Source organism: Hordeum vulgare, chromosome 6H (genome assembly GCF_904849725.1).
Source record: "Hordeum vulgare subsp. vulgare chromosome 6H, MorexV3_pseudomolecules_assembly, whole genome shotgun sequence".
NCBI classification, from domain to species: domain Eukaryota; kingdom Viridiplantae; phylum Streptophyta; class Magnoliopsida; order Poales; family Poaceae; genus Hordeum; species Hordeum vulgare.
The window spans coordinates 6,811,134-6,824,997 of NC_058523.1; the positions used below are offsets into that span (position 1 = coordinate 6,811,134).

At 44.8% G+C, this 13,864-nt stretch overlaps 2 protein-coding genes across 3 annotated transcripts; both read right to left on the bottom strand.

Annotated features, from left to right (window-relative positions):
- Positions 1–1,055: 1,055 nt before the first annotated feature.
- On the bottom strand, positions 1,056–4,574 carry LOC123402757 (MKI67 FHA domain-interacting nucleolar phosphoprotein). Of its 2 annotated transcripts, none has more exons than XM_045096711.1 (9): positions 4,458–4,574; positions 3,791–3,913; positions 3,551–3,671; positions 3,414–3,469; positions 3,282–3,329; positions 3,096–3,193; positions 2,006–2,075; positions 1,824–1,934; positions 1,056–1,314 (listed from the first exon to the last, which is right to left on the bottom strand). In XM_045096711.1, exons 2-9 carry the CDS (start codon positions 3,878–3,880, stop codon positions 1,264–1,266), a joined length of 645 nt encoding a protein of 214 aa, XP_044952646.1. In that variant the 5' UTR covers positions 3,881–3,913; positions 4,458–4,574; the 3' UTR covers positions 1,056–1,263. The 2 variants fall into 2 exon arrangements, with proteins under 2 accessions (XP_044952646.1, XP_044952644.1); XM_045096709.1 differs by having other exon boundaries at positions 4,464–4,561.
- Positions 4,575–9,934: 5,360 nt separating this feature from the next.
- Positions 9,935–12,485, bottom strand: LOC123402187. Its single transcript, XM_045096065.1, has 2 exons — positions 12,219–12,485; positions 9,935–11,280 (listed from the first exon to the last, which is right to left on the bottom strand). The coding sequence occupies exon 2, from the start codon at positions 10,869–10,871 to the stop codon at positions 10,203–10,205; it is 669 nt and encodes a 222-aa protein (XP_044952000.1). The 5' UTR covers positions 10,872–11,280; positions 12,219–12,485; the 3' UTR covers positions 9,935–10,202.
- Between the last annotated feature and the right edge of the window lie 1,379 nt (positions 12,486–13,864).

Genomic DNA, 13,864 nt, shown 5'->3' on the forward strand with positions numbered 1-13,864 from the left:
TATAATATATATATATATATATATATATATATATATATATATATATATATATATATATATATAGAGAGAGAGAGAGAGAGAGAGAGAGAATGGTATATATATAATAGAGCTCCCTCAAACTGAGCATTGTAGGCGAAGCCGAGGAGTTAATTCCGCTGTTGGTGAAATTCTACTTGATATCATCGGAAAGATCGTCCTAAAGCTGGACCGCAGGAATGCTCTCCCACAGCCCACAAAATTGTCTTCCAAGGTTGAGCTTATTGGATACACGATGTATGTGTGTCAGTCAGATAAATTATGCCACTCCCTCTCATCCAAATTAATTGACAGGGAGTAGCATAATACATACTCGGCCTTCCTAGAGCATAATAATAGATTTTAAAAAAGGAGGAGAAATAGCTATGGGCAAGTTGTACCAAAATTTCAGGGCAATCGTTGATGCCCGACCAACCTTGCCCATAAGGCCCTGTTTGGATCAACGTTTCCGTTTCAAATAACCCCGTAAAAGTTATACATGCCTCGGTCGGGTCATTTCCGAGTGAAAATTGCTCATCAGCCGATAAGTTACACCTGTAAACAAAACTATTTTAAACCCAATCCAAGCACGGCCTAAGGCGTAACACCTATAATGAATTGTTTTTGCAGTTTTTCTTATATGTGTATTTCTAGCAATCCATAACAGTGTCATGCACTCCCCAAAAAAGATCTATAAGTTCTGAAGGTTGAAACATAAAGTAATCCAAGAAATGATCACTGAAGTAGTGAATTGTTTAAGTAGATGGAAAGAAATCTACTACTCCCTCTGTTCCAAAATATAAGACCTTTTAAAGATTCCATTAGAAGACTACATACGGAGCAAAATGAGTGAATCTATACTCTAAAATATGTCTATGTACATCCGTATGTAATTCATAATGCAATCTCTAAAAGGTCTTATATTTAGGAACGGAGGGAGTAGAATCTAAAAGGTCTCCTATGTTTCTTGAGATAGTATTATGGCGGATCTGCATTTTTGATATCTGAAAAGATGTAAATATCTATCTGGCTGCAGGAAATAAAGCAAGTTCATTAATTTTCAACCAGAGCTTGATGCTTCTTCACCAGCATAAACCAGTCATTTAACTTACATAACATCAACCAAAGACGGATACAAAACCAAAGTATGAAACCGCCATCTCATCCCTACTAAAACAGACCAGCCAGGTTAACTCAGCAGAGTCCCATCACTCACACCGGATAAAGATCCATCTGCCTCCTGTATAGCTAATCCTCATCAAACTTGATCTTCTTAGCTGAAGGCTGAACGCTTCCGATCTGTGTATAACCAAGAAAAACATTAGCAACCAGCCAAATATCTTGTCATCACCTCACACAGCATACTATCAGAAAAAAACGTCGTCATTTAGCTAAAAGAGACAGACAGAAAGCAAAAGCTAATATACTGATCAATCATGAAATGTTTATCCTTTACAACCTATCTCCAGTGTACCGGCCGCATATGGCATGAAACCAAATAAAAAAACAATTGAAGCACAGCACAAAATATGATTAAGCAAAGCCTGGGATGAACATTGGTGCTATTGCGTAAATTATTTGAATCCAGTAAGCGAATGCAAATAAGAATAAATAAGCACTACTATAACTATCATCGACCTACAAAGTAACGCATGGCAAAACAGGCTCTAGAACACTACAATTGTGTGCCTTTTGCTCCAGGTAAATAAAAAAGTTGAAATTTGCAGGCAAATTGCTGAACTAATTCATATCTGGTTAAATAAGACCAATTTATTAGTTCAATGAGCAGAGCATCAAGTGTTACTTACAAGGGCCGGACACTCGTAATCGATACCAGCAGCCTTGATTCTTTTGCGACGCTTCTCATCCCGCTTTACAATTCCTTCGACCATCTTCTTGTGCTCTTCCACTGTTTTATCCTGGTAACATAACAGCTTATTAATCTACAGCGTAAAATTTCGTCTTCCGGTTGTAGTTAGCAACAGATTACCTTACTAAGCCGATTCCGTTCAATTGCTACCCGGTCAACTGGTATAAATCCCTTCCGCACACCCTTCCATCTAAAAGTGATACACGATGCGGAATCAAAACACGAAAAAGAACAGTGACTACGTACAGATATATGTTACAAAGTACAGGAAAACAGAACTGTAGTGATGTAAGAATTACTACAACCTCCGTGTTCATAAAGTACACAAAAAGAAAAAGGATTCGAGAATATATAAAGGCACAAAAATGAAATCTAAGACAAGAACCTTGCAAGTTCTTACAAGAGATTACCACCAAGCTTCGGTGGTGCACTTATCAATGCAGTGGCATATATACCGATTCATATTACTCTCAAAAACCATTGACTCATAGTCCTCCATTATTGAATGTTTTTATCATCATAGTGAATTCTTGGTGTACAATTTTATTTTTGGGATTCACATATCACTCATTATAACTATTTCATATATACTCGTTCCGTTTCTTTTTACTCCGCGTATAAGATTTCTGTCCAGTCAAACTTTACAAAGTTTGACCAAATTTGTATTAAAAATACCAACATCTACAATAGAAAATATATATAATGTGAAACTACATTCCATAAAGAATCTAATGATAATGATTTGATGTTGTGAATGTTGATACTTTTTTGTATAAGTTTGCCCAAACTAGAGATACTTTGACTTCAGACAAAATATATATGCAGACTAAAATGAAACGGAGGGAGTATTTCTAACATGACTTACAGTTTGTGTAACGCAGTCAGCACACATCACTAGTTATAGCTTCCATCATTATTTTCTTTCTATGAACAGGCATAAAACCAGCTGTGCGATGCAGTGTTAACAAATAGCCTGGTAATATTTACTGAGCGTCTATAGCCTATAGGGAAAGATATCACTGTAAACAGTATTCCATGACAGAAACACATAGTAGACAGCATTTCCCCTAAGAATATACAATATTGACCTTATTTAATGGTAATTAATGTGTAGTCCTAAGAGAGTAGTCCTAAACAGAAGATAAAGGCTATGCTTCCGTTATTAAAAAGCAAAAATAAACAGAATGACCAGCATAGTTGCAGTGCTTACAATTTGGCATGAACTTTCTCCGGTGGGACAAGCGCAATTTGCAGAGTGTGCTCAAACAACAGGTAGTTATTCATCTCATCAGCGACAATCTTCGCGACCTGATATACCAAGAACACGCCAGGAATTTGTAAGCAGACAACAAGCATACAGTGTGCCGTGATATATCCAAAAAATGCAAGTGCTTACCTCAGGGTTCTCAAACTCGATGAACCCATAATGCTTGGACTTTCCTGTCTAAACACATCACCAAACAGCAAGTCAGATGCTTGCAGAAAACACACACAGATATGAAATGCCTTGTGATGTAGTATATCATACCTTGCGGTTCCGTGCAACCCTGACTCTTTTAACAGCCCCAAACTGCTGAAAGAAACCTGCAGGAAACAACCAAACCAACAAAGACGGAATATTAAGACCAGACCCCGCTTCTCTAAGCTCTACTGAGGGAGACAGACCTTGCATCTGGTCCTCATAGAAACCATGGGGGACGTGGCCGATGTAGAGGACGGTGGCCGTGTTCTCCGGCTCCTCGGCTTGCTTCTTCTCCCGGATCCTCTGCTCTTTCCCCTCCAGCGGCTGCACCACCAATCGCAACACAACATCAGGGACAAGAAAGAACAAAATGGAGGTGTGGGCGTTTTTCCTTTCTGTTGGGTTCGGTTTGGTTCAAACTAAAAAGGAAAGCGGGCGCGCACCAGGAAATCCTTGCCGTCGCCGGTTTTGGGGCCGGCCGAGCGGCGCGAGAGCACGCGCCTCTGGTTCCTCTTCTTGTCCCTCAGCCCCATCTCGCACGCTCAATCAAACCTCTGCGTAGCTCCCTGTAAGTGAAGAAGAAGTCAGGTTATCGTCAAACGCACAATACAACAGCACAGCTGCAGGTGGGCATGAACTACTACAAGATGACATCCCTACAGCAGCGTGTTCAACCTGGACGAACACTGACCGTGGCGTTCGCTTAGCTAGTTAGCTACACTATTATCCTGACAACAACAAAAAAACACCGGAGGAAAAAGTATGGCGTGTACCGGACTAACTTACAAGAGTATCACCGGTATACAAGTAAACGATGATGAATCTGGAAAACATACAAGTCAGTCGTTGTTGTCAGCCCATTCATTCATATAGCTGGGTGTTTAATCAAGAGCGAGCAACCATTAAATCCGGTTTTCAAGTCGGAGGAGACAAGCATGGCACGTACGCACCAACCAGACAATTTTACAGCCATATCATCAGTGGAGTATCTAAGTAGCGCGTAGAATCGAAAGCAACGCCGTGTGTGCATGATCAATCAATAGAAACGTGAGCAATGCTTAGCGAGCAACGGGAACAAGAAAAAGAAGAAGACGCAGGGAAGGAACTTACGGAGGAGGAGGAGGAGGAGGTCCGGCGAGGCGGCGCGGAGGACGGCGGAGTTGCGTCAGGGCAGAGGAAGGGGGCGGATAGCGAGGACTGGAGGCGGCGGGGGTGGAAACCTAGAGGGTTCGGGCCAAGGGGGGCGTGCGGCTCGACTTAGGTCTTGGTATAATGGGCTGATGCCGGTTCGCTCTTTTCGGCCTATCCAGCTTCAGCCCATCTCCTCCTCACTAACGGACTAACGGTGATTTGGATCATTTACCCCACTTTACACGTGGTTAGAGCATCTTCAATAAAAGGTTCATATATAAAAATATTTTAACTTTTGAATCTTTTCGCGTGTAAAAAACGTTGCTCCAGATGCTCCATATGTGTGTGTGTATATATATATCATATATCTTATATCTTTACCTATTAATAAAGCAAATAGAGTTTCTGGTCGTCCGTCGTCGGCGTTTTTATAAAAAAGTCCTTATGTTTGTTTGGTATTCCACCCGCGGTCCCTTATTAAGTGGATCTGAAAAAACGTTTTGATTTTTTTTAAAAACACCTCCCCTCAGCCATTCATCCTCTTCCTCCCTGCCGACCGCCGTGCCTCCACTCCCTTCCGGTCGGCCGGCCCCGCCCCTGCACCACCGCCCTTCCTCACCCCAAAGGCTACCACCGCAACCCTCCTGACGCGGGATCCGCACTGCCCTGCGTTCATCTTGGTCGAGGGCCAGCGCCCATGGTAGTCTCGAGCCCAGATTCGCATCAGACAAAGGCAGCGAGGTGGGAGGGGAGCACAGAGATAAAGGCTCAGGCTTGCTGGGGGCGGAGGCCATGGCAGGGATGCAGCACTGTGCTCGGGCGCCGCATCAAGCGGCGGCAGCGAGGCGGGAGGCCGCACGGGAACGAAGGAGGAGAAAATGGAGAGGCAAGGGCGGCGGCAATGGCGGGGAGGCGGTGCTACGCTCGGGGAGGGGGTGCGCATCAGGCAACTGAAGCGAGGCAGGAGGTGCGGGCGCCGATCTGCTCGGGCGTCCTCTCAAGGTGCTCCGCTCCCGAGCCCGTCAGCCCCTATCTCTTCCACGGCAGCGACACAGACCACATCTTGAGCCTCCATCTCTTCCACAACAAGCAGCATAAGAATCATGTTTTCTACGGTTTTATTTCCCTGCCTCCATCTCTTTCATGGCAAGCAACACAAGTTTCTTTGTTTGTAAATTAAGCAGTCTGATTTGGAAAAGCAAGGAATTGCAGATTTGGAAAGGAGGAACAGAGTACTAGACTTTTATACATCTGCATAAGGTGCATCCCAACTAAGAAGATTTGTTTTTTTGTTCTGAACAAAATACTGAACCTAAGGATTTACCTTTCTGTGCTTATGAATTGCAGATTTGGAAACGAGAAACAGTGGAACACGGTAGTTTTAACCATACTACATGCAGAAAATGTCGCTGCAGCTCTTGGTGTACTCCTGTGTAGATTTTCATAGAGCAATATTACTTGCATTCAGTTTTGTGTCGTCGTGGAAATTCAGATGGCCGTCTCGTGACGCCACAACGTCTTCATTCAGATCTTAATTGGAAAGCAAGAACCAATTTTTTTTAATTGCCTCTCCCCTCCAGATTTTCCCATATCGCGAGATAGTGGCCATGGCATGGTGGGGCTGACGCAGCAAACACAGAAGCAAAAGCTTGTGGAGAAGCCGTGCAACACAGGTGGGCAGGCTGGGGCGACGTCGCCGGGGTGGCATGGCCAGAGGCACTAGATCGGGATGCCGAGGTGATGAGGACAGTGCGAAGAAATAAGAGAACACAGAGATAGGGGTGCTTGGGCTAAAGATACAGAACGAAATCATGTTCTTGTATTGTCTGGTCGAGAGATGAATCAATCTCCTTTCAAGTTTCAACCCAGCAACCTTCGTGTACGTACATGCGTGTATCAAGGACGCACAGATCTATTGGTCTGTGTGCCACACATCCCTTCACTAATTCCATCGATACCATTCTTAACAAGGTAAGTATGATTCCCTAATCCCTGAGTTTCTTAGTCGATCTTTGATCATTGATCCTGATGTCGTTATATATTATTGATTCTATAAACGATCTAAAAAAGGAACATATACCAGGATTTAGATGGAATATTTTTGAGGTTACAATTACTATAACCTTGAAACAATCATGTTCATATTGGTACGGTTTACATTGTGATGGAGGTTATGACCTATTATGTTACATTGTCAAAATTCTTCAAGACCCTCTGTCAATCCTCACTATCTTTGAAACAATCTGATCTCCGTGTCATTACTAAACATATGTATATATTTGGTGTGCTGGATTTTCTGATGTAGATGCCATATCAAGAAGGTATTTGACAATCTTGCTCAAATTGGTACTGATCAAATCGATTAGGTTCAGCAAATATTTATGCTTGATAGATACAAGCCTCCCTGTTCTGCCCTTTTTTCTCCATCCTATGTAGGTCGCCAACGCTTGTCAATCGATATTGCCTTAACTCGCCGCCGACGTCGTTGGTTGGGCTGCAGGGGTACAAGATCATCGTGCGACCGAGTGCATGGGGGCTGAGTATGCCTGATTGACATGCTGAAGGGAAAGGTTCTAGAGCTTGGTGGTGTGTGTGTATGGTGTTGTTTTCTCCCATTGCAATGCACCAGTCAATTTATTCATGCATCCGTCGATTTACTCTGAAATTTTACTAATCGTCAAACATTAACTGAATTGGTTCGTGGATATGCATTGTGACAAGTCGTGTGAGATGAAGCTAATGAACCATTTCAATGTGAAGCCAAGTATGTGATGGATTTTACATGGATGATGGTAGATCGTTAAGGGTAAAAGTTTGAGCTGTCAAATTTTGTGTGAACGAGCTCCTGGACGATCAAACCTGAAAAGTTCAGTGAAGATTCAGATTACATATGGATTCGTATTTTTGGCCTACAATGCTATGATTACGCTAACTATGTGCATGGAGTACCAGAGATGCAAAAATTGCTTGCTGATAGGCTGCCGTGAGCATGCAGAACTGTCAAGGAGGCCAAAGCTAGCGATAATCTGGTTGGAGTGAAGGAATTGTTTAACGTATTTCAGGCTCCCTGGTGCTGGAGATCGACTGCCCAGTCGGGAAAGGAGATCCTATAAGAAAATCATTGTCCTACCCAATTATTATTGGCATTAAATCCGTGCTGAGTTTTAATTAGTCATATCACAACAGGACTTTTTGTCGCGATGAAATGCTCATAAAGAAACAAATGCTCATGAGGCAAATGATGATGGGAGGAGGCATGGGAGGTGCCATGGGTGGCTACATGAACATGATGGGAGGTGCCATGAATGGTGCATTTGGCGGAAACATGAGGGGTGGCTTCCGTGGCAACATGGAAGGCGGCTTCCGTTGCATGGGAGGTGGCTTCGGTGGCAACATGGGAGGTGGCTTTGGTGGCAACACGATGGGTGGCTATGGAGGTAGCTATGGCGGCAACATGGCCGGCATGGGAGGCAATGAAGGTGCTTTCGGTCGTCGTGCTCTCAGCAACGATACTTCACCACTTGACAACATCGACAAAGAAGTCGGTGATGATGATGATCGTACCACGGTTCACAATGCCGGTGTTGTTGATGATCCGCATGAATGATATTCATGTGCATTTCAATTTGTAGGCCAAAAAACTTTGCTTGGGACGTTGCACTTTTGATAGATGGATTTGAAACTATGATGATGCTGATGCACTTTTGTTGGGGGTTTGAACGATGATGATGATGCATTTTATTTCAAATTTTAAGTGATATTTGAATGCAAGATTACGGTTGTACAGTGACTGAACAGCAGCGACACATGAAATCATGCCCAGAAGAAGCATGGAAAATCCTATGTGATGTATTTGTGACATGGGTATGCCTTATGCAGGCGTGGGAGGGGCAGTCCCAGCCATCGGGGGTACGAAATCACTTGGGTGACATGCCTCATCAAACCGTTTGAAGCCTCGGAAAATGATACGATGCCAGAAATCCTCAGGATCAGGCACGACGTCATCATATGCCCCTTGTAGGGTGTCGTAAAAGTTTGGGCACGTTCCGGGTGGGCCCACAACTATTTGAGACATTTATTGCATTTCTAGGGTTTTGGTGATCTTTCTACCCCCCTCACACGGTTTATAGCCGACATGAGAGACATTCCTGTGGTAAAATGAATAAATAAATAACATTCAGGGATTAAAGATAAATGAAAGAGAAATCACTTTAGAACTTTTTTGAATTTGAAAATCTATAAAATATAAACCGAGTGCTTTTGCAGAACACACGGCATACAGTGTGTAAGCCGTGTCTACTTACCAAGCACATGGCGTATACTATGTGTAAGCCGTGTGTTCTTGTCAAGCACACGGCTTATAGTGTGTCTAAGCCGTGTGTACTTGTCAAGCACACGGCTTATAGCTCAAGCCGTGACGGCGCCGTCAAACACCGCTGTTGTAGACACGTGGCAGGTACCTTTACCGGGTGACAGGCTATAAACCGAGTGCTTTCTTCATATATACCGTGTGAAAACTATAAGCCGAGAGCTTTTTCTGGACACTCGGCTTATATGATAGCATAAGCCGAGTGCATTGTTTTTACCGGGTGTTTTTGCTTGTGTACACGGCTTATATTCAAATAATCTGGATAGATGGATTTTAAACTATGATGATGCTGATGCACTTTTGTTGGGGGTTTGAACGATGATGATGATGCATTTTATTTCAAATTTTAAGTGATATTTGAATGCAAGATTACGGTTGTACAGTGACTGAACAGCAGCCGCGCGACCGCCGGCCGATTTTACATCTTTGTTTTGGACCATCTGTTGGAGTTGCTTTCTTTTACATCTCCATTTTGAATAATCTGTTGGAGTTGAGCCTTTTTCGAAGATGTAAAATTAAACTGCACTCGGCCCCTCTAATCCATATTTCCTAGTTCCGTCACTGCATGACACTATTTTTCTGCATTTTGAGAATCATGTGAATCAAATAAGGCCTAACCTTTGTCCATGTACGTATCAATCGACCGATCGTGAAGCCAATCACTTTGGATTTTATTTCCATTTTCTGTTCTTATGTACGCATAGCGTCGTCTTATATGACTCTTTGCTAGGTGTCGGCATGTGTTTTATGTGGGTGTTGGTTGTGCGCATCCTAACAGGTTCATAGTGTTTATATCTTCTTGATGCTCCATTTTAAGGGGAAAAAGGTCACTCCTTTTTATCGAAAAAAATGTGCTGATCAATCGGGTCACCATAGATCGATCTATAATGCACAGTACTGTGCAGCGATTGGTAAACAAGTCTTCAGTACGGCGGAATCTGTTCTGGTTCTAGTTCTCACCTGTACATAACTCTGCACTTTATAATACACAGCTCCATCCAGTACAATGATCAGCACATGCATGTTACCTTCTAGGATTTTACCTTATGGGAGGAAAAGCAAATAAGAACTATATATATATATAGACTTTCGAGAGAAATCCCAGCTAGCAGCAAGGGAATCGAAATCATATTTGATTCATTACAATACCGACGACGATAACAACAGACGCAAAACATCCTATTACACCGACCGACAGAAACAACAAAAGGGCGAAACAAGTTGCGCCATCAGATTCTTCTGATAGCTGGAACAGCGGCACGCAGGCAAAATAGTCAGCACACCTTCGGTGACTATTATGTACAAGAAACACTATGACGACGACGAGGTTGTATATATCTTCCTTTTTTTTCATATCATATCTCCCTGTAAAGGTTGAGCCTGTTGGTGCCGCCGAGCATCCTATTAACGACGGTAGCGGCGGCAACTCCTTGGCCTGGAGAGGATGAGTCTTCTCGGATCTGCAGAGATGAGACGGCCTGGGCAGCCATGAAGCCCGGGCAGGCGACCGTTGACTGGTGGAACGTTCCTTGGTAGTAGGACGCTTTGAGGTCCCTCACTTCTCCCCAGGTTGGCAGCGGATGCGCGTTGCCCCAGTCGATCCACCTCCCCCTGGAAGCATAAGCTTGATTGGCGCACATAAGTCCGCCGGGGGAGTAGATATCACCCGCGCCTTGCATGTCCAGCGTGAAATCCAGACCAGCCGAGGGGTCCCAGTCGTTGCATCTTCTGTGCTTGTTCAGCACCAGATGGCGGGATTCATCGGAGTCCTCACCTATGAGAACATGAAGAGCGACTGCTTCGGCTATCGAAGCGCCTTCCTCGTCCAGCCTTTCCTGCTCCTCTTTCTTCTTCTGCTTCTTCTTCTCCAGCTCTGAGATGATGGCAGCAGAGTTTGCGAGCGCTTTCTCGAGCCGTCGCCGCTTCTTCTCAGCCTGCTTCTGGCGGTCCAGCTCATCTTTCGCCTGTTTCTTCTTTCCCTTCTTCAAGACCTTGGCTGCCTGATTACCCGCAGGCTTCTCCATGACAAACAACTGTGACTGCTTGCTACTGACTAGTACTATCTCAGCTAGACTCCTCTACCAGTTATGATAATTACGGAAAACCAAAATCTGCAAAGTTCATAGTTATTGGACTCCTGTCTAGATGCTTTCTTCCTAAGGGCCCGCCGATTTACTCCCTGACCGGCTAGTGCTGAGGCGGTTGCTGCGGAATGCTACACCCACTCGGGTCTGAAGGAGTATCTTATCTTGCGGAAGATGCAATCCCAGAAGGAGACGACGGGGGAGAGCAGGAGGGAGAAGTAGAAGGCGCTGGCTATGTCATCAGCTGTTAAGTCTGATCCAATCTTGTCTCTGCCCAGCTGCTGACCCATCTTAGTAGCCCCAAAACTGAAGTGAAACCGCAGCCAGCCAGCTCATAAGGGACCGAATACTGCAACAATAACAATAGAAGAGGAAGAAGCTTCGTCAGGTCAGGTCATAAACTGTGATGAATTTTATCTAGAAATAGACTGCAGCAAACTTTTGCGAAACATGAACGTACATAGATTGCGCAGAAATGTACTACCCTTTAGCGATCCAGCAGTAACGTTGCAAGACAGAATTTGCAAAGAAACACATCGTGTACGAAAAATGATCTAACGAGAGATTAATGGCAGCCGATGAGCAAGCCCGATTAATGGACGATATACAGTACTATACAAGACCCGAATTACTGGCACATAAATAATTGTAAGGATTTGGATCGTCTCAGGTTTGAGGTGCTCTACATCATAAAAAGGACAACAGAAAAGACCTCATTTTTTTTCTTCCAGGTGGAGGCTGGCAGGAGCAGATGAGAGATAAATACAGATACAGAGGCTTGGGAGTTAAAATTGCCGTCAATTTGGGCGGGCGTATCTAACGAACGGCAGAAGTAAATTTCCCTAGAGAAAAGGGTAGGCAAGGATGTACTAGCGCTCCACATCATTGACCCGGGATCTAACACAGTATGTGCCCAGTAAAAGTTTGCGAAACAATAAGCTTGCTAGAATAAAGAGAGCCGGAGCGGGAGCGGGAGCGCGGGTGGTGCTGCCGAGGAGACGGGATCTCCGCCGAGAAGAAAAACCTAGCCGAATTCCTTGGTAACAAGCGGTGGTCGCGGTTGAGGGAGGAGGAGGCAGGTCCGCTGGGCTCCCTGGTGGCCCTAGAAGCGCGATTCCCCGATTCGGCTGGGGTTGCGAGGAGCGTTGGCGCACACACACGGTAGTTGGAGCGAATCGGGGAATTGGCGCAAGGTATGAGCAACGGATGCGCCGATCGGTTCCCCCGCCTAATCGAACGCGGAGGAACGTCGAGATCCGGGTTGACCAGGGGAGAGCGGTTGGTTACCTGGCGGGAAGGCGGGGGGCGCCGGTGGGTGTGGGAACGGGGGATCGATCTGGCCGCTGGGCGGGGAGGAGGAGGAGGAAGGAAGGAGGGTCCCCTCTCTTTCTCTCGCTCTGGCGGAGTCGTCGCGGGTGGGGGTGGGGTGGATGGCTGCGCTGGTGGATCGGGGAATTGGAGGTGGATTTGATGTGCGGAGAGCGAGTCAAGTGGAATGGAAGCAACACACAAAGACAGAGACAGAAACAGAGAGAGGTCTAGGAATTTCTCCTCCTTTCCCCTCCCCTCCTAGCCGCCTAGCGATGCGTTAGCGGGGAGCGGTGGCACGTGCACCCGACGAGGAACGCACGCACGCGGTGGGAGGAACCTGGTACGCGCACCCGGCAGGCGCGCAGATGACACGCGGGCCCCTCCTTTTTCCCTGCGCGGGTGCGGGTGCGGCTGCAAAAGGAAGCGACACCGCCGGATCCAACCCCATCTGACTGCCTTGCCTGCATGATGAGTGCCGCCTCTGCTTTCCTCCTCGGCCACTTGGGCGTGCTATTGCTATTGCTACTGCCAATTTGCCATTGCCATTGCTATTGCTAGCTGCATGTAGTACAGTACAGTCTTTTCCAGCTGCATTATTGACGATGATGATGACGATGGTGGTGGTACGTCCATAGTCCACAGGATGAGGAGGAGGAGGCGCCATCCTTTACCTTTACCGTACCTTATCTTATCCGCAAAGCTAGCTACCCGTACTAGCCGTCGGTAACAATAACATCACTCGTGCCAGCAATAATGCTGCTACCTCCTTGTCTTTTTTTTAAGCAACCGCTGCTAAATCCCTGCTCGCACTGCTGTCCCGTTACCGGGATGGGCCTTTGGTTTTTTCCTTTTTTTTTTCCTATGGGGATGGGCATGTTAATCCGGTTTCATTCGGGCACCATTCAAAGGCCCGGCCAGCCAACCGCCTCTAGAAGGCCGGGCCCGAATAGCGTTTACCTCACCTTTAGTGCTAAAAGGGTACCTGAATGTCGTTTACCTGCTGGCTTGTGGGCTATGGCCCAATGTCGCCAACTCCCCCTCCCGCCGCTCGCTCGCCTGGGTCATTAGGTTTTCTTTCTCGGATTCGACAAATTACCTATGAAAGAAAAAAAAACATGAATTGGAAAATTAAAAAGAACTCGTGAAATTTTTTCCAAAAAAATGTCATTAGTTTGAAAAAAAGTGTGAATTTCGAGGAAAATGCTAAACTGATAAATGTTCAAGATTTTAAAACAGACCCAAAAAATAATAGAAAAAACATGATGATAAACAAAGAATTAAAAAGTAAAAAAATGCAAATGCCCACGACAGATGAGAACCAAAAATGAAAAATAGAAGAAAATAAGAAAAATGGAAAGTAAAAAAAGAATCTTCCTACATTTCAAAAAAAAATGTTCAAACATTTTAAAATACGCTCATGTCTTTTGATAGAATTTGTATGGAATGTTAAAAATATTCATAACATATTGACAATGTTTTTATGCAAATGCTTTTTATTAACTATTCAGAAGTATAAACAAAATAATAGAAAAAAGAAGGAAAATAAGAAATGAAAGAAAAATAGAAAAATGAGGTAAATGCTCCCCCGCGCTAGGGCAGTTCATGTATTGAGCGCCCTGACC